Source organism: Haplochromis burtoni, unplaced genomic scaffold, assembly GCF_018398535.1.
Source record: "Haplochromis burtoni strain Fernald_Lab_line unplaced genomic scaffold, NCSU_Asbu1 Contig_31, whole genome shotgun sequence".
Classification (NCBI taxonomy): domain Eukaryota; kingdom Metazoa; phylum Chordata; class Actinopteri; order Cichliformes; family Cichlidae; genus Haplochromis; species Haplochromis burtoni.
Window position 1 is genome coordinate 534,954 of NW_024582392.1, and position 19,652 is coordinate 554,605.

The window sequence follows — 19,652 nt, forward strand, 5'->3', positions numbered from 1 at the left end:
CCCCCCTCACTCCACCCCTCCACCCAAGCAGTTTTAGGCAAAAAAACAAGTTTCATTTTAGTAGGAAGTGAAATGAAAGAGAAAAATGAAAGGAGCTTGGGTCATTGGTTTCACTCTGCCCTCTCTTACCTCCGTACATGAAGCTCTCCCATGTACTCCCGCATGGGGTTATATCTCTACCAGCAAAGCCTTTCACGTCTCCATGAAGGAAAAGGTGAAAAGCTCTTCCTGTCACATGGATTAAAGGTGATTATTTCAACTTTTAAATGAATCTTGTACAATTGTAAGATACTTTGTTTTTGAAAAGAGACACTTGAATCTTCTTATAGCCAGGCTTCTTTAAAAACTCTTATGTGCTCACGTTTTACTACTGCTACAAACACAGATTCCCTGTGTATTTGTTTAGTGTTTATCACTTTTATGTCCTTCAGTGAGCCCGGTGCTGAACTCTTCCTACTCTTTTTCTTCTAATCAGAGGTTATGACATTGGAAAAACCAGGAATTTAGGGAGGTAAAGTAAAAGTTAAGCCAGAGGAAAATGCAAATTAGAGGCAGAAATCCAAGTATTAAAAACACTAAAAATAATGATAAAGCAGTATTTGCGGAGGTGCTGGTGGGTGTGTTTATTATTCTGGGCTATAATTTAAAAAAATGGTAGCTGGTCATCTGGTTTAGAGGAATCATTATCTTTTAAAATTCATGGTAAGAGACTGATGAGAAGCCTGGAAGTTAAGTTAGCTCATGCTCGTTTCTCAGGCAGCAACCTATCTTTTGGCAGCAGATTGAAGGTTGTGCACCAGTCCCTGACTCTGCAGATGCCAGCACTCTTAAACCCTTTGATGTCACCCATCATTGTACCTTCTACAAGAACCATTCAAATAGAAAAATACTTTTTTTTTCTCCCCCATTTACAAAGCCATTCTTGTATATATTATGACTTTTAAGGTTTTAAAGTTTAGGTTAGAGTGCACAGCAATGCATTACCTTAGATATCTCTCTTGTGACTGTTATTATTAAGCGGTCTTGGGTGAGACAAGTACGTCATTGTATGTTTAAGCTCATGTTCTGTGATGTTTTATAAAAATGAATGCTCCTGCTTTTCCTTTTGTGTCACCTTGTTCTTGATTTTTTTTTATTATAATTATTTTAAATCTTACATATATGTGTGTTTGAATGTAGAAATACATTTCTGCATATATTCACAGCCTTATCTTGACAGACTGCTAGTATCAGAACTGTGCAAAGCCACTTTTAAACACTGATCTGTTTTTTTTATTATATATATATACATAACTTTTATTCGGCATTTCTGTAATGTACATTTTATCTCTGTGTCCTTTTCTTGGTTGTATTTCTATCCCTGAGAGATGCCAAACAACATTTCAGAGTACCTGAGCATAGTTACACTATAGATGATTTATATTTTATGTAATTTACATTGATTTCCCCCTGACTAAATAAAGGTTTCTATAATTACTTGGACATGATCACAATTTCAGCCACCTCTGATTTAGTTTTAATTAGAATAATGCACGTGAACAAACAACAAAATAAATAAATAGCGTCCCTAGTGTTTAGTTTAATAATGAGTGTATTTTTTTATTCCTCGTACACTCGCATGTTTCTTGATTAAGTTGTGTTCATCAGCATTCGTTTATTTATTTGTTAATAATTCACAAACAACGTGATCTCATTTGTTGTACGAGCAGCGCTGGAATGTGTTCGCTGCGGCGCGTGCTGGCCGGGGAGGAATGCCTTGACCACGCCTCCCCTCCTCCCTGGCGTCCAATCAGGGCGCGGGTACCGTTTCAAGGCGCCCGCGGAGTCCCAACCGTAGAAAAACAAAACCTGGGATAACAACAAAACTCTCGTTTTACACCCAACTACGAACCAGAATTCGTTTTTCCGCGCTAGATCTTCCGTACGCGATCGATCCTCGCTGTTTTCCGTCGCTCCTAGTGGCCTCTCGGGCGATGTTGTTTATCTGTAGTAACGGGGGGCTTGAAACCGCCCTCCCTTGCCCCATTTCCTCGGTTGTTTTCCTTCTCTCGCCTGGATTCTCCATGTTGTTGCTGCAAAAGTGAGGACTCTCAAAAGAGAGGGGGGCTTCTCTGCGATATTACCAGCAATACAATCGGCACATCCGAGAAGACGGGCCGCACGGAGTCTCAAATAGCGTCCGAAGAACATATCCAAGTGCCTTGCCCCCTCCCCAGGCGGACCCTCCGAGGGAAGAAGAAGAAGAAGAGGCGGCGGACGGGAGAATAATAAAGAAAGCCAGGAACAAGATAAATCCTACTCCCATCGAGGATCGTAACTGAGGCGGATGACAAGTTAACTCGGCGAATAATAACGTCAGCTTGTCAATAAAACCCAATGAGGGATGCCCATCAGTACTCGGGGACAGGATTTGAGGATTTTGAGGGCTCCGTGATTGTCAGATGGAAAGTTCTGTTATCACCCAAGTGCAAAAAGAAGACGTCCAAGTGTCACCGAAAACAGGTGAGATTGGGTGTTGTTTACATCCCAAATATTCCCAGTACTCTCTTTTATGTGTACTGTTTTCTTATAAGTGATTAGTGCGGTAAGAAATCGCGTAGTGCGCCCTTTTATTTGACAGTTGCGCGCTGCGGACGCGCGGTAAGAGAGGCGTATTACCCTTTTTTGACATCCACCACCGAGCAGAGTGTAATCTTTACATCTTCTCGCTGGAAAACACAAAGAGACCGTGCCGAAAGCTACCTTAATGTGTTTATTCTGTTTTGCCACAAACCTGTTGTTTTCCTCCACCAATCGACTGCTGTTGAATTTGGAAATAAAACCGTGAATATGAATAAATCCCTGTGTTTGTTTTTGTATCGGGGGCCAGATCACCGTGTAGTTCAATCTCCGTCACTATAGCTGAATTAATGCATCGGACGTAGGCTCAGGTATAAGTTCACAGTCTCCATTACGCACCGAGCTTAGTAGCTATTGTTGATCCAGTTTTTGCCTCTCTTTTTCTTTGGCAGTGTGTGTGCTCTTGTTGTGCAAACCCATCTTTCTGGTGTATTTTTTTTACCCCCCAAGTTGTTCTCGGTGTCGTTGCCATGCCCAGCTTTTCCAAAATAAAAAACGAGCTGCTGTATTTATATCTATCGGGTTCCAGCTCGTTTGGCAACATCCCATATCCTTCTACTACTACCACCAACACCAGGTCGAGAGAACACGGGGAGCCCTGCCTGACTGTCACCACAGGCAGCACTTACAGCTCGGTGTTTTTCAGTCTTCACAAACTACTCTTCGTGTTTTTGTTAATTGACCATGGTGGTCACATATCCGTGCGCCGTCGGTGGCTTCACGAAATAATGCTGCGCTGCTCTTTTTATTTATTTATTTATTTTTAATTTTATCGTTTCATTTGACAAAACAGCCCGAGTGGGATTTGTATTACACCGTGCTGTATATTACAGGCCAAGAGAGCTTTAAGGGCTGCTGATTATACAGCAGGATTGTATAGAAATACCCGGTGCCGCGGTATTGACAGCGGAATGCACAAACACACCCCTCTGCACACGCCCGTTGTAGCGCCGTTTCAAAGATTTCGTTGTTTGCACACTTTGCTTGCGCTTGAAAGAGGCTTTGCTCGTTGATTCAGCCTCTTGGTTGTAGTTATTACAGGTCTGTGGTGCTCCAGGTCATGTGTTGGTTTTACAAAATAATTCTTCAGCATTATTCTTATTATTAATGTCATTTTGCATTGCGTGTTTTGTGAGATTAAGGGATGTTTTGGATTTTGGATCCGTGTGTGTGTGTGTGTCTGCGTGCGCCATTCATAAAGCTCTAAAAGATTAATCTCCTTCTTCTCATCTCTCCATCCTTTTACATGCAGAAGAGATCTAATGTATGCTGTTATGTCACACATGGCCAATAATGTCTTCCTGTGGAAATCAATAGGCTGATTTGCATGGCAAGATGCACATTCGTGGGCTATAAATAATGGAGGTTGTAGTTTTTCCCAGTGAAAATGCTGTGTGCAGAATTACCAAATCAAGATCCAGTGTCCTTTGTCTCCTAAACATGGAGTTGTGTAACATGCTTGTTGTTGTCTGCATTATGTCTTCAGAGTGTAGAAGTAATAAATGTATAAATCTCTGAGTATGCAGTTGTTTGTCACTCTTTTCCACACTTCCTCTTTCTAGCAGGGACTAGAGAGTGTTTATGAACTATTTTAATTCTGCAAGTCCTCACATGAAATGCACTAGAGGGGAATCACAGGGATGTTTTTCCTCCCTTTTCTTACACTGGCGGTGGCACAAGTCTTTTTTTGAGGCTGGGACGCTGGTGGTCACAGTGGCTGATCAAAGACCTGCACAGAGCACTGAGGTGTGACTGCCTGTCCGACTCGCTGGCTGCCTGACTGCCCGACCAGCTGCCTGTCTGGCTGTTCTGGCTCGCTTCAGGCAGCCCCGAAAGGTCCCCGAGTTTAAAATGGTTGGAATGTTTTCTGTCTGTCGAAAGGTACTGCTGAAAAGTGTGGGTTTTCCCGCCCTCTGTGATTATATAACATGTACCAGCCATTTCCAGCAGCAGCAGCAGCAACAGCAGCAGCAGCAGAGGCATTAAAAACAGATTTCATGTGGAGGCTGTGCCATCCCTGTGGACAGATGGATGGTACCTTCAGGAATTAGAGAAACTCAATCTGTGTGTCACAAGCAGCTCCTGCCTAATTATCTTTTATGGATGAAGAGGAAAAAACAAACAAGAAAACATTTCAATGTGTTTGCATCAAGATTTCATTTTGGTATAAGAAAAAAGATTAGATAACATGTATCTGACCCAAGTTGTGGGCTGTAATTCAGGCCTCCACTCACCATGTTTCCCATGTTGACGACACACAGTTTCAGTGTCCGACATTACTTTTTTTTTACCAGTAGAGATGAAAATTTTACTAGCCCAACCCCAAAAACGCAAAATTAGTTATTGCTAGTTTTTAATCTAAATTTGCAAAATAATTAATAAATAAAACTTTAAAATAAATGTTTTGTTAGCAAAGCGCACTCCCCTCTTTAAACACACTCACAGGGAGGCTTTTTGTCATCTTTTAAGTTTACAAGAAATCTTTGCAAACGAACAGGCAGCCTTCATTTTATCGTCCTCTGGATGTAGGTGTGCCATCGCTGCGTAAAACACATCAAGTTAAAACTATCTTTGTGGACATTTTAATGTAAAAACACCAAGTGGAAGAAAAAAGTCCTCCTCGTGAGGGTTCATTTTAGCCAATTTGTTTCACAGGTGAACTCAATTTGTGGAAATGCAGTAGCTGGCCAATCAGCTTGCTCCACATACCTTTTTATTGGTCCACAAACACTGGGAGCACTGGTTCTGTTGAGTGCTGCTGTTTCCTCATGAAGCGTGTTTGTGTCTCTGCTCCCGGCAGGCCAGGTGAGCCGGTCTGCCCTGAAACAGCCGCGGAGTTGCAACATCTTCAAAGCGCTTTTCTGTTGCCTCCAAGCTCAGGATGGCCCCAAATCACCAGCACTGCCGCCGCCGCCACCGCCGCCATCACCCTCCCAGCAGGGATTGCTGGAGTCACAGGAAAATGGGATGGTTGTCAAGGTAACAGTATTCGCATTTCAGAGATATTTCCGCACAGCTGAAATCAATTTGAAGACCTCAGCTTCAGCCCCTGCCTTTACTTTTGTTTATTTAAGATCTTACTTCCTTGTTGCACACACCCACACACAGACACACACACACACTGCTTGCCATAAAAGAGGTGTGTGAATAGTTTAGCCATCTGTACGGATAAACTTAACACGCTGTTGTAAAACTGCACTTATTGTTGTCGTCTTTTTACAACTAAAACCACCGCTGCACCTGCTCTAAACGTCTTGAAAGCTAACCGCAACTGTCTGTGGATATGGAATCACTTTGATGTTCTCGCTTTATCCCCCCCACCCCCCCGAAGGAAGATAAGAAATGAGAGAGTGACTATCAGTCCTTTAGGCAGGCATGAGCAGGCAGAGAATCGGTGTATTGTGTTCCTCGTAATTGCTGAGGTGGAGGGGAAAAAAAATAAAATAAAGCTCAGAGCGCTTGCTGGCCACGCTGGTGAGCGCTGTCAGCTTGATTAGGGCTTCACCACCATGTTAGGGGTATTTTAATGAGATGCCATGTTTGTTCATGTTGAGGAGTGTCCTCCAGCATCAGGAGCAAACAGCAAGCAGCATCTGTAGGACCCTGGTTATTGTCTGCCAGGCTCCTACTGATATGAAACCAAATTAAACATTTGGCACCGCTAGCTTGGTTTCATTTGGTTTCTTGTGTTTAGTTGAACAAAATTGCTCTAGCAGTCTCCCACCACCCCCTCCCCAGCATAGTCTTTCCTCGATCTTAATTTGCCATCCGTAATAGATAAGCCATTTCTGTTATGTAATAAAATTAATAATTAATTTCACTTTGCCTCTTCTCATAAAGAGGCTGGAATGAAACAAAACTAAGTGTGTGTGTGTGTGGGGGGGGGCTGGCTATCTGAAAATGAGTTTGAATCAAGGTTATAGTTTTCCCCTGCAGGTGAATTCCTGTTGAGTTTGACAAGATGCATTGGAGAAATACTGCAAAAAAGACACATGCTAATCATAAAGCTATACCACACAGAGGCTGTTACAGTAAATCCTTAAACTTCCACACATGCATGCTTAACAAAAACCAGTATAATCTAATTTCCCCAGAGGTAAAAATCCAGACCAAGCTTTCAGGTTTTCCATATAACTCAATGCCCTGTTGGCTACTTTGTGTTTCTCAAGTGTAATGATGAATATGACAGTCTACATGCATTTCTTTAGCTATCTGAACCAAACCTGCTGCCTGAGGTGACGGCCCAGGACCAAGGGAAGCTATGTGTGGTCATAGACCTGGATGAGACCCTGGTGCACAGCTCATTCAAGGTACCGCTAACACCGGCCCAACATTATTTCAGCATGTTTACCCATGTCAGTTGGTGATTTGATGTTTCAGCTTTTCCTTCCTGCAGAAATGACAGTTGTATTTGGGTAACATTGATTAAACGACCGCCTGTTTATTGGGCGTGTTTCTGCTGCGATTCTTTGTTTCTCTTAGAAAAGTCGTCGCATGTGTTTGAGGAACATCAAAGCGAGTCATATTCTATTTGTGTAGCCTATGTGCTGTGATTTATGGCAGCGATGAAGAGCCTGGTTCTTGCTGTTCAGCTGTTATGTAATGCCATGTGAATGTACACAGCGTGGCTCATGTGAATGAGCATGCCAACCATCTCCCTCTGTGTTCTCCCTCCAGCCTATTAGTAATGCAGACTTCATCGTGCCTGTGGAGATAGAGGGGACCACACACCAGGTAAACTACTCTGTATGAGTGCCTTTCCTGTAAGGGGGTGGGGGGGTGTATGTATGTTGATGTGTTTGCAGTGGTTGCTGAGCTGAAAAGGGATGGGTCAGTTAAGTTTTTTTTTTATTTTTTTTTTTAAGATGGTTAAACAGAGCCCTCTAGTGGCCAGAATTTGAACAAGACTGCACAAGTCAAAGTGGATGCATCAGCAGGAAAATGAGTCATTTCAGCTAAAATGTCATTAATAATTGATACAGTGCCTCTGCAAGGAAGATTTTGAAATAAATGTACAAGTATAGCATTGTGTTGATCTTTGGGGCACAAGGTCTTAAAGTTGGACGTGTGGAAATATTAACTAAGAAATGTGATTCGAGCAACCCCGTGTGATGGTAAGGAATCCTGTGGGCCTCTGCCTGGTTCAAGTAATCCAGGATAGGCTGGTTAACGCTGCACGGCCTATTCTTGATTACTTGTTTCAGGAACTGGCCATTAGCAGCTGACGGATGGAAATGAATCGTGCAGATGAACAAAAACATGGAAATCCCTATTAAACCTTCACGCTTTACAGACTAGTTGATCTTGCAACTGCATTGATAATGGACATGGCACAAAATCATTCAGAAGTGAGAGATGCACTTTTTTGTTTAATTTAAATTGTATGTTGTGTACTTTTATTTCCACTTGAACACTTACAAGATCCCAAAGCAAGCTGCCAGTTTAAGAAGTTATTGCTGCACTGATCTTACCAATTATCTGTAGTGTCTGGAAGACTAATAACTACCTTCTCTTTAAAGTGTTCTCCATGTATTGGATATCTTTAGGATTGGCATATTTCTCCTTCATCTTGTGCTAAGTCTGCATTTGTTTCAGCTTCCTGTCTTGATAGTGTATTGTTTAAAGGTGACAGCTTCCTTATCCTGTTTCCCAGTTAGTTTTAAAAACTTGTGTGAAATCAAGCTGAGGCATAATTATTTTTATAAGACTTAACATATTCTAAGCTCTACTTTACAAAAAAAGCCTTGTCCTAGACCTCTTGAGCACTAAAATTATTATTATTTTTTTTTAAATATACTTTAAGCTTCATTGGCAGTATTTGGTTAAATGACAATCATGTTTGTTGAGCTGTTCACCAACCACTTGCTTCCCTTTCAGGTGTATGTGCTGAAGAGGCCGTATGTGGACGAGTTCCTGCAGAGAATGGGCGAATTGTTTGAATGTGTGCTGTTTACAGCCAGTCTCGCTAAGGTACTTCACATCAGATACTGACAGTGATCCTGAAATTAGATGCTGGAATAAAACATGAAGATCTTTGTTTAGCTGATGTCTGATCTATCAGATCTGCTTTCTCTCACCTTTTTAGTTCCCTCTCTTACTCTAACGTGTTGATAGACACCTTAGTGAACACCCACACCCTCCATGCTTAAAGGAATAGATGGGTGTCAGTTTATACACAACTCATCTTAAAGTCTTAGTGCCAGCTGTGTCCCAGCTTAATATTCTGTAGCAGCTTGGGACAGCTTAGCCCAGCCTTGTACATCCCTGCTCTTCCCTCACCTGCTACCCAATCCTCCCACCAGTACGCAGACCCGGTGACGGACCTGCTGGACCAGGGAGGAGTATTCCGGACCCGGTTGTTTCGGGAATCTTGTGTATTCCACCAGGGCTGCTATGTCAAGGATTTAAGCCGCCTAGGCAGAGACCTCCACAAAACCCTCATCCTGGACAACTCTCCTGCCTCCTACATCTTCCACCCAAATAATGCTGTGAGTTTGGACCAGTCTCTGCAAATCTGGTGCACACTGCCTTTCATAAAGGACTTAGTTGGTTGTATGTGTCAAATTTAGCTGTCTGAGAACTTGAACCACAGAAGTGAATTTGCTGTATTTGATCAATCAAGCCAGGAACATAACCAAATTATGAATCTGTCTGTACTAGGAAAAGGTTTTCCTGACCAATATGATGTAAAACCGCCAAACTAAACACTTGTCTTTAGATCTCTTTTTCCTGAAACAAAAGGTAAAAATTACTTTAGTTCTCATAGGTTGCTGTTAAGGAAGGGTTGACTTGGCTTTGTGTTTACTTGGTGCACGCTTAGCTAGGGTAGATGCACCTTATATAATCGAGTGTTTCTTTGCCCCAGATTCCGGTGGTGTCGTGGTTTGACGACGTGGATGATGCTGAGCTGCTAAACCTTCTTCCTGTGTTTGAAGATCTTAGCCAAGCTGATAACGTTTACACCCGGCTGGACCAGCTTCGTGGACAATAGCTTTCAACAGACCTGCTCGACTCCAACGGGAGCGGCAGCGCTAAAGTTGACTAAAATAGCCACATGTATTCAGAACATAGACATAAGTTTCCAGACTGTTCTCTTTGCCTGCGCACAAAATCCTTCTGTTTAGAAAACTGCATTGGTATGAGGTCAAGGAAATTCTAAGCCTGGGGAAAGATTGTTGGCTCAATTGAAAGTGTATGTCACAAAGTGAGGCCTCTCCTCTGATCCACAGTGCTGACAATAATCACAAATCACTACTTTTAAGCACCACGACAGAGCTGCAAACAACAAAAAAACACCAACCAAAGCACTCCCATCACAATCACTCCAGTTGGTATGAATTTTAAAGGGGTTCTTTTGCCAAAGCAGAAGCCTGCCTGTCCTGACTTGACTTTTGGACATTGTTTTTTGTTAATTGTGCCTTGTATGGAACAACAAAAACACCTTTTCTAATAAACGATTTTATACCTTTCATTTTAATAGGCTGTTTTATAAGGAAATCTATTTTTAAACGGTCAGCGCGGTTCCTCTATGCAACCCAGTTCTGTGATCACATGGACAGTACCTCTTGCGTCGCCAGTCAAGCAGACATTACTGTAGCCTTATTTAACTATAAATGGGTGTCAAAACAAGTGTATTTAGTAATTTGTATCATGAAAGTGGTTTCTACATAACATGCAATATAAATCCTAAGTGGTCAAATTGACATTTGATACTATTGGTTATAAAGTTGGATAAATGGGGTGAAATCTTGTTTTTGGTCCTTTCAAAAACAGACACTGGAATTTTTTTTTTTTTTTAATTTGTTTTTCATAGGACACATTTATTTCTAAATGCCACAGTTTTAAGTCATAGCTTAATATTTCATTTGTTACTATATTCTTCTATTGCTCAATGGCAAACAACTTGCACTTTTATATTGACAGTGCTGTAAGTAAAAGCTGTGCCTTTTGAAATTAGGACAGAATGGTGTTTTGCCTGAACAGAGATTTGTAGGCATACACACTGATGTGTCATGCTGAGCGTGAGAAAACACTGTCAGGAGCAAGTTTAATGCCAGGGGCTGCGGTACTTGCAGTGCAACACTTGAAAATATCAAATTTGATATATTTGGGTTTTCTTTTTTTCTTTTTTTAAAAAAACGTGTCTTTTTCTATATTTATTGGCCAAAAACTTGTGTCCAGTACTTCATAATGCTCAACCTTGTGTATTGTAATCAGTTTGCCTGTTTTGAGGCTGGCCTTGTGTTTAACTGTTTTATCTGTGCCTAAATCATGCACGTTTTGCTGTCAGAATTAACTATACAAAACCTTACAGTTAAATCAGCGATCAGATGTAAAGAGGAGATTCAATCATTCAAGCAAACATACGTTTGAAATCCAGTACCACAGAGATTTTGAGAGGTTACGTTTTTGGGGGGGTTGAATGGTTTTTTTTTTCCTATGATGTTTTATGTCTGCATGTCAACTAGTGAAACATGACAATGAGAATATTGAAACCAGTTGTGATGACCAAAAGTATTTGTTTAAAGTCACAATTTGTCTTTGTATGAGAATAAATCCAGAACTTAATTTTTCTCTACCTGGTCTGACCAAAACTCTAAAAGACCTGCTACCAATTTTTATTTTCAAATAGGTTTTATTTTCAAATAAAAATTGGTTCTATTTTACTACCTTTGCGTATGTGTGTTTTATGCCATGTTACAAAGAAAATCACTGTAGTGTATTAAATATCTTTAAATATTTGATTAAGTTTTTACATCTAATGAAAGAAAAATTACATGTTTGTACAGTATATAGTACTTTCATGACCAACTTTACTAAGGTGCTGTTTTTAGGGAAACATTTGGGAACCAAATTACTCTTTTTGTCTTTTTTTAACTTCATTTCAGAGCAGAGAATAATTTGTTTACTCGTTTAGAGTTCTAAAAAATTACCATCGTACAATTCGTACTTATAAAGAAATAACATAATAAAGATGATACATGCTTTTGTGGACTATTTAATTTAGGATTTTTCTTAAATGGATAAAGCGAAAGAAAGAATTTAAAGCTTAATTGGGAACTAATTTACACGTCGAAACATTTCATTGACCAAAATTAATGTTTAGTGGAAGCTACTTCAAGTATTAAATTTAATAAATATTTAAGATGTAACCATAAAGAAACACATTTTTTGCACATTTTTCTTTTCTTTTGCAGAGCTTAACAACTAAGTAACTTATACAATACAAAGTGCTATATTTTTGTCATTATAAACTATTATTGCATAGGCTACTTTTGGTATAATGACTAAAACATAAGTGAAAATATTTCACATGTTGCATGCAGTTGCACCATTCGTCATGACTGATATCTCGGTCATATCATCGAACTTATATTTACACTCTTATATCCTCCTTATTTCGGTTTGATTAGAAACCGTTGAGACGGTTAAGTGGTTTCTTTACAGCGTTTATTTTGTGATCAAACAAACGTTGTTTTTACAGCACTAAAGACGCTTTGCTGATGATATCAGTTACATTTTGTGTCGGCCATTTTAGGTGCACCGGTGACATTCTTCGATGACAAACCAGGCAGTGCAGCATAATATAAATGTTATTCGAAAGTGAAGAGAAAATAACTCGTAACGTTTAATGTTTTTGAAAAAAAGAATTCATAATTACAAACAGCTAGTTGGCTCATTAAATCGCATTAGATAGCCGGTGATATGTCGTACTTTCGACCTCGCTGCGCGTGACTGGACTACAATCTTCTGGGCGTTTCCATGGTGACATCAGCAGGCTGCCGTGAGCTGACACGTACGGTTTTGTTTTAGAAAAAAACTTAACTGTAAAGCAGAGAAAAGGAAACAGCTCGTAACAGAGAGGTAAGTAATATGCAGGTACAAATGCAACCGTTTTGTGCTTATCGTTTTGTCGTGTTAACTGGGGCTGAAAATAACCGAAGAAAGAAGGGAGACGTCGAACTGTGTCGTTAGCTCGCCAGGCTTCTTGTTATTTGACGGGTACTGGCTAGCAGCGTTAGCTATTAATACATTCCCAGGCGTCTGCTTTTTGGCTGTCTGGTGCTCAGCTATCGTGTCGAATGGCTTATTCTCGTATTTCTGTAAGAATAAGTAGTTCAAGCAGTCACCATGCTTCCCGAATCGCAGGCATGGCGACTACTAAACAGGTTGTTAGCATGTTTGTGTGCTAGTTATGGCATAAAGCTTGACATTTAAAGCTAACCTGTTGTGTAACTTCATCAAAGTAGACTACGCACTTCTAATCTTCTGTGTGAATTTCCTTAATAATGAAAGTAAGAATCACATTATTTTCATAGCTTAGACTCCCAGTTGCTAAATTAAAGGTTTAGATTTGCTGGAAAATAAAGAGTATGGGGTTCGTAGAAAGGCCCTTGTCATTGTTCTAATGTTACTATTCATGTTATAGTGATAACGAAATCGCCCTATGTATGAAATTTTAGTGTGAGACGCTTGTATAGCTGTTGAAATTGCTGCAATGTAAAGGTACATACCTCACTCTGAGTTGCTCAGTCACTTTCATTAAAACTTTGAGTTGTTTCTCTACAACTTTAGACACCGACAACAGCTTCACGATACACAGCTCTTTTCAAAAAGCAAATTACTTTTGTGAAACTGAAATAATTATGCTTTTGCACCAGTGCATTACATGCAAGCAACCAGATATTAAGTTTTAAACTCAATAAGTTGGCAATATTTAAAAATGCTAATTTGTTGGTTCAAAAAGTTAGGGTAAGCTTAATTTAAGAATGTTGTGCTGTGCTATCTTATACTGATTGTGCATTGCTAAAGAGAGAGAAAACACACGAACTTAAGGGTATGAGAATGTAAACATAAAGCAATATTCTGAGGTGCTTTTTAATTTTAAAGGATCTTCACAAAACCTTAGTTTAGCAAATTAAACTTATAACTACTAAAACTACTAGAAGAAAATATAAATATGCATATCTGAAGTATTTTTTTTAAGAAAAGTAAGAGAAATTGTACACAACACATATCTCTCACTTTGTTTTGAGACTGATCAGGTTTTTGTCATGTGTCCTATACACTGCACAGTTTGACAGATTTAACATTTTTAAATGTAATTTTACTTGATAGGTGTGATGCACTTTAACACAGTTCCTACACAGAGCATGAAACTGATGTGCTGCAGTTTAGCTATCTCAGCTTTTTTAGCATATCTGTGCCCCATACACCACAGTTACAGTTAGACTGATTGCACCATTCATGTAGGTTACTGCAAAATAACATTTACTGTAGCCTGTAAATGCAGTAAGAGTACATCAAGTGAAACTTGGGAAATGCATGACATAAGGAAAGGATGGATAAAATGCATTAAAATCTGAGACCAAAATGTACTTTATCCAATAAACTGATCATAATTATGAATAAAAAATGTAACACAGTATCACAACTGAAATAATAATGGATAAATACCCATGTGAGTCACATTATTTAGAAATATTAAAATTATGTAGTCATTTAAACAAGAGTGCACAATTGTTGGCATTCTTGTGCTTTTACGGTGTAGTAGTAGTTTTGTGTATGAAGGCCCAAGAAGATTACATTCAAGTTTTTAATTAAAAGAAGAACAAAGTGTGGTATTCTGCGCATAAAAATACCTTTAAAACTGATCTTAGTACATGCATTCTTAATCTCCTCAAAAACAAAAGTGCACCTACACAATTGAGCTAAATCTCCCAATCCTTACAGGTTTCGGAATAACACATTGCATGCTGTGTTGCCTTGTTGTAGGCAGCGAGAAAAGTACTGGGGTGCTGTGTCTGAGTGTGAAGAAGTAAGTTGTGTTATAAAATTAGAAACTGAGTGTAAAGAGGAGAAGGGTTTGGCACACTTGGTGAATATTTTGGCTGCAAGTGTTAGTGGCATCAGTAATAACTGTTACTATTTAAACATTCAGAGAAAACTGCAAAGATATACCCAGTTTCTTTCCACTAATCATTAACAAATGGTTGCACTTGTACTACCTGCTCCAGGCTTGCAGTCATCATGATAGAGGAGTTTTTACTCTTACTGTTTTAAATGGAGCAGAGGTTTAATTTACGTTCATATCTGTTAAGAGAAGACAGCGTTTCATCAGAAGTCTCATCAGATCTCAGTCCCTGATTTCACCATGAACGTGTTTGACCGCAGCATCAACATTGATGCCCTCTTCAAGTTCTCCCAAATGTACGTAAACAATTTATGTGGTAATGAAACGGTCGTCATGGTCTGCTTTTTAACTTGCCCTTTCATCACTCATGCCTCGTTCATGTATTATCCCTCTTCCTGCAGATCTCATTCCACCCAGGTGCACTTGAAGAATGTGTACTCAAGTTTGGCAGTTTGTATGTTTGTGGCCGCTGCCGGCTCCTATGTCCATGTCGTCACACGCCTCTTTCAGGTAAGCATAACGAGATGCCGCTTGGCCTAGCTGTACATGTACCTGTAGATGGTCTCCTACAGGAAAGTTTGTTTTATCCTCCTATGCTAATATAATTAACATAAATTTTACCCATCTAGGATTTGAAACTATCAATCTCAGATATTCAGTATATCACTATGCAATATCTGTTACATGTCAGATTAATAAAAAATATATTTGGTTACAGCTAAATAGAAGGGTACTCTGTCTTTATGTAAAACAAAGGGAAAAAAAGTAGTCCTAGTACTGACAGCACTTTTATTTTCTAAATATTTTATTTTATAAATGTTGCCTTATAAAGGTCTGCAGCACTTCATTATATGGATGCTGATCTCCACAGTGACCCTAAATCAAACACAGTCACACAGCTAAGGTGGGAAGTTAGTCCAACAAAGACCAGCTAAACTTTCATTACTGATATTTATTTATTTCATGTGTTTATTATTATTATTATTATTATTATTATTATTATTATTATTATTATTATTATTGATGACAAGCTCAAAATTTGTTGCACAAATTTCTCTGGGGATGTTCTGCTGTTCTTCGGGCACATTTTAAGCTCTTTTTTTGTCCTCTGTTTCTCTTTAAAACACCCCAAAGGTGTTTGCTACTGGATTTGAGTGAGGTAACATGTGTCCATTCTGCTACAGTCTACTTCCTCTGTTAGTTGTTTGCAGCCAGGCAGGCAAGTTGTCACCCAGTATTTTTGGTATTCCTAACAGGCATACCTGTAACCATCCATAAATCCAGACTTTTCCAATACTCCTCAGGCTTCTTTTTATATTCATTGCATTTTTTAAATTCTTGGATGTCATCTAAAGCAGCGGTCACCAACCTTTTTTTGCGCCATGGACCGGTTTATGTCCGACAACATTTTCACGGACCGGCCTTTAAGGTGTTGTGGATAAACACAGCAAAATAAAACCAGTATCGGTACAAAAAGATGGGTTGGGGACCGCTGATCTGAAGAGAATAACATTATGCAGTCACTTTCATGCTCTGTCATAGAAAGTGTTTTTCTCCCTCTGATAATCCTCCTGCCAAGCCTGAAGCACAAGGGTCAGATTGTGCAAGCACTCGGTCAGTGACATTGTGGTAGTAGGAAAGACATCCGAGCTCGACTAGTGGCCTATTCTGTACCTTGTGATTACTGCTTCAGCTATGTTCTGACTGATTTCTAGTTGTTAACAGAACTTCATGTGTCCCCTTTTCCTCTTTTATGAAGAGCTTGCAATCAAGTTTCAATTCCTCAAAGTTCTTTCACATGTGGAGCTGTGATGCACACAGCCCATGTGTCCAAACCTAGAAAGATCTGGAACAACCTATTTCATAATCATATTTATTAATTAAGGCTGATTGAGCCCATGATTTTCAGTGAGTTGTGTTTCAATAATCAACATTTTCTAACTTGTGTGAAGTAATCATAGGTGTAGCCTATTTTGAAGCCTGTATTTCCAGTGTAGTGTGTCTCTCCCTTCACCCTGGATCATGGAGTGGTGTTGGATGACTTTGCGTGATGAGTCTTTCCTTCATCAAAAACAAGCGGCTCATGATAGGTACTGATGTGGGCGTAACAGAAAGTTACAAATATTTATGTTCTGGCATCAAACTGGTTTAAATGCAGTGAAGATGTTTCAATAGTCCATCAGAGAGGAAATTCAGTTCCCTCAACTGAGTAAGTAATTCTTTTTATAGAACTATAAAAGAAGTATTTGGAAGTATATAAATCTGTATTTTAGTTTTTGCATTACTGCTTGGTTCACAAACCTAAATCTGTCAAAACAATCATCAGTCAGTAAAAAAGAAAAATAGGCGTGGCAGTCTCATGAAAATGAGTAAGATCTCAGGTACGACTCAGGCCATGTTTGTCATTTATAACAGGCACGTCTTCACGTCTCGTACCCACGCTCACACAGGAAGCGGCTTCAAGCAGCCACAGGCAAAATAACCACTGACAATGCAAAGTAGCCGGGTCCCAGGTGAGGTGAGGAATTGAAGCCACTGCTATTAAGAGCACATGATTGCAGTGATTTCCCCCCCATTTCCATTCCCTTATTTTGTGAATTCGTGTTGCAAAACAAATTTCCACAAGGAAAGTAAATGTGACCAAAAGGCCTGCGTTTGCATTGTTTTTGGCAGACCTGAGGGAAAGTTATGGAAATCCAGCCTGCTCAGATACTATGGAGCCCAAAAAGCCAGCTGATTGGGTGGTTTGAGCAGGAAAGAGGAGGCACAGTTCAACACAAAGAGGATGTTGGGGGGGGGACATCAGACATAAAGTAAATAAGTGGGCCAATTTAAAAAGACAAACAGTGGCTGCAGTGGACAGTTTTCATTGTTTAAACACTTGGTTTCACTTCGCGAAAAAGTTCTTTCGCTATTATGTCTTCTGTCCACAGCATGACCAAGAATAGCTGGTTGCATTACTGGTTGTTCCACATATTTTTATGCCCTCCAAGTCACAGTACACAACTACAATATGTACAACTAACATACCAGACATGTTGAGCATGACATCTTTGTTTTTGATTATTCATTTAACTTTACAAGTAACTTCCCAAGTTTTGATGCAGTTTCAACCAGTCTGTCATTTAACTGATTATTGCACAGAGATGTACTCACTTGTGTTGTGTAGTGTTTTTACTGGACAGAATAACACCAAATACTGACAGCTTTTCTTCAGCAAGTCTGCTGCTGAGGTGGCTTGTTTGAGATGTAGTTTTCTACTAATACGATTTTGTTCTGCTCTTTCTGTGTTTTGATTTGGTTTGTTTTTTGTTTTTTTCCATTACATTTGAAATTCAGGTAGTTTCCAGAGTAAGTTTGACAGTTTCGGTTTTGTTTTTAATGTTTGAAAAGTTTTACTTTCGATTGTGTTTGTCAAGGGGAAGATTTTATAGCTTCAGAATGAATAAAACAGGACAAACAGATCACATTTTAAAAGTCTCAATAGGTAGACAAGGCTTCTCAAAGTGACAAATACTAAGACTAAAGAAATTTCCTTTATATTTGTTTTATTAAGTCAGTAAGAACATAATAGTCTTTGTTTGTTTTTTATCAGGTTTTTATTCCAGTTCAGTTACCTAAAATACTTCTTAAAGCTTGATTTAACTATAATAACCTTGATCCTGACCTTATTCTCACGGTAGCAGATTATGGTTGTTTACACCATCATGTGCTGCTGTAGATGATGGTGTAAACAACAGGTGGTATTTACTGTCTAACAGATCTTTTTCTCCCCTTAAGTTTTAAATACTGTGAGAAACCTTGGTTGTATTTGTTTTTTGTTGTTGTTTGGGGTTTTTTGTTTTTTTTTCCTCTTTGTGAAGTATAGAAGGTCATCGATGGTCATTTACAGTGAGCATTATCACCACTAAGCCACTCAGCACATACTTTGAAGCTTAGTCACCTCTATCCCATGTTTGATGTGATAACAACAACAGCTTTTAGAAGAAAATGGGGGGGGGGTGTCTCACCATTCATCAGCAATCTTAGATTAAGTCTGAGCAGGGCTTTTAAGCCCTATTTAAGTTCATTGGGACAGCCAATTTTAAAAGTTATTACTGGGAGTCGAAAGCCAAATCTAAATTAAAAGAGGTAAGTGTCTCTGTAGTTATTTGGTAGCAAGACTTGGACGTAAAGACTGAAAGACGTAGGTGACAAATTGGAAGGAGCACAGACATTTAAAACCACTGGCAATAAATAAGTCCAGACGCTTTTCTTTGCAAGCTCCTTTGACTACGTTGACCTGGATGACTGAGAACCTTCACAGACACTGGCAATAACCATGAAAGAAAATCATGCACACATGAAGAGACACCATAGAGCAAATGGCCATAACAGAAGCATTTATTGCGCATCACAACTCTGCAGGTGCATTTCAGATAATGCTCGTACAATGGGTCAAAGTACATGTCTGTAATTTGAATCTGAATTTTTATATAAGTGTTTATTAACACCTTGTAGCTTTTTTAAAATAATGTGAGTATTGTCTTGGCCACAGTACTGGTACCTGTGTTTACCCTGTACCCCTGTTTTTTAGGGTGGTGTGCTGTCTGTGCTTGGATCCCTGGGGTTGATGTTCTGGCTTGCCATGACCCCCCACAACCCTGAGACAGAGAAGAAGAGACTGGCTATCCTCGCAGGATTTGCCTTCCTCACAGGTAAGTTCACAATGTGTTACTGTTTGTGTGCTCAGAGGTGAATGGTCTGTAATTATGCAAAAGCCTAACACAGTGTTTACTCACCAGGTGTTGGCCTTGGACCCACACTGGACTTTGTCATCTCTGTCAATCCGAGGTAAGTGACAGATTAAACTTTGTCTGCTAACAGCTCAGTGAGTGAAAGTTATTCATATAAATCTGAACCTCTTTATGCAGCTCTAAGCAAACCAAAGAGTCAATAAAGAACATATTATTTATTTGTCCTGGTATTCTTCTCCACAGTATCATTGTGACTGCCTTCATGGGAACCTCTGTGATTTTCATCTGCTTCACTCTCAGCGCCCTCTACGCCAAACGCAGGACCTACCTGTTCCTTGGAGGTAATTGTGCTATCTGCCACCCATAACTAAGACAGTTTACAT

The 19,652-nt window shown here is 39.5% G+C and overlaps 2 protein-coding genes across 4 annotated transcripts in view; both read left to right on the forward strand.

Annotated features, from left to right (window-relative positions):
* Positions 1-1,606: 1,606 nt before the first annotated feature.
* Positions 1,607-10,416, forward strand: ctdsp2 (CTD (carboxy-terminal domain, RNA polymerase II, polypeptide A) small phosphatase 2). Its single transcript, XM_005918752.3, has 7 exons — positions 1,607-2,502; positions 5,420-5,598; positions 6,828-6,929; positions 7,297-7,353; positions 8,497-8,589; positions 8,922-9,107; positions 9,485-10,416. The coding sequence occupies exons 1-7, from the start codon at positions 2,442-2,444 to the stop codon at positions 9,608-9,610; spliced, it is 804 nt and encodes a 267-aa protein (XP_005918814.1). The 5' UTR covers positions 1,607-2,441; the 3' UTR covers positions 9,611-10,416.
* Positions 10,417-12,167: 1,751 nt separating this feature from the next.
* The window catches only part of tegt (testis enhanced gene transcript (BAX inhibitor 1)), a 13,019-nt gene continuing 5,534 nt past the window's right edge, over positions 12,168-19,652 (forward strand). Inside the window, exons 1-7 of one of the 3 annotated variants that reach the window (XM_005918755.3) lie at positions 12,378-12,483; positions 14,353-14,437; positions 14,721-14,829; positions 14,935-15,043; positions 19,110-19,230; positions 19,318-19,366; positions 19,513-19,610. In XM_005918755.3, coding sequence (XP_005918817.1) covers positions 14,774-14,829; positions 14,935-15,043; positions 19,110-19,230; positions 19,318-19,366; positions 19,513-19,610 — 433 coding nt within the window. In that variant the 5' untranslated portion in view covers positions 12,378-12,483; positions 14,353-14,437; positions 14,721-14,773. Of the gene's footprint in view, positions 12,484-14,352; positions 14,438-14,720; positions 14,830-14,934; positions 15,044-19,109; positions 19,231-19,317; positions 19,367-19,512; positions 19,611-19,652 lie in introns of all 3 variants that reach the window. The other 2 variants (XM_005918754.3, XM_005918756.3) reach the window with 2 other exon arrangements.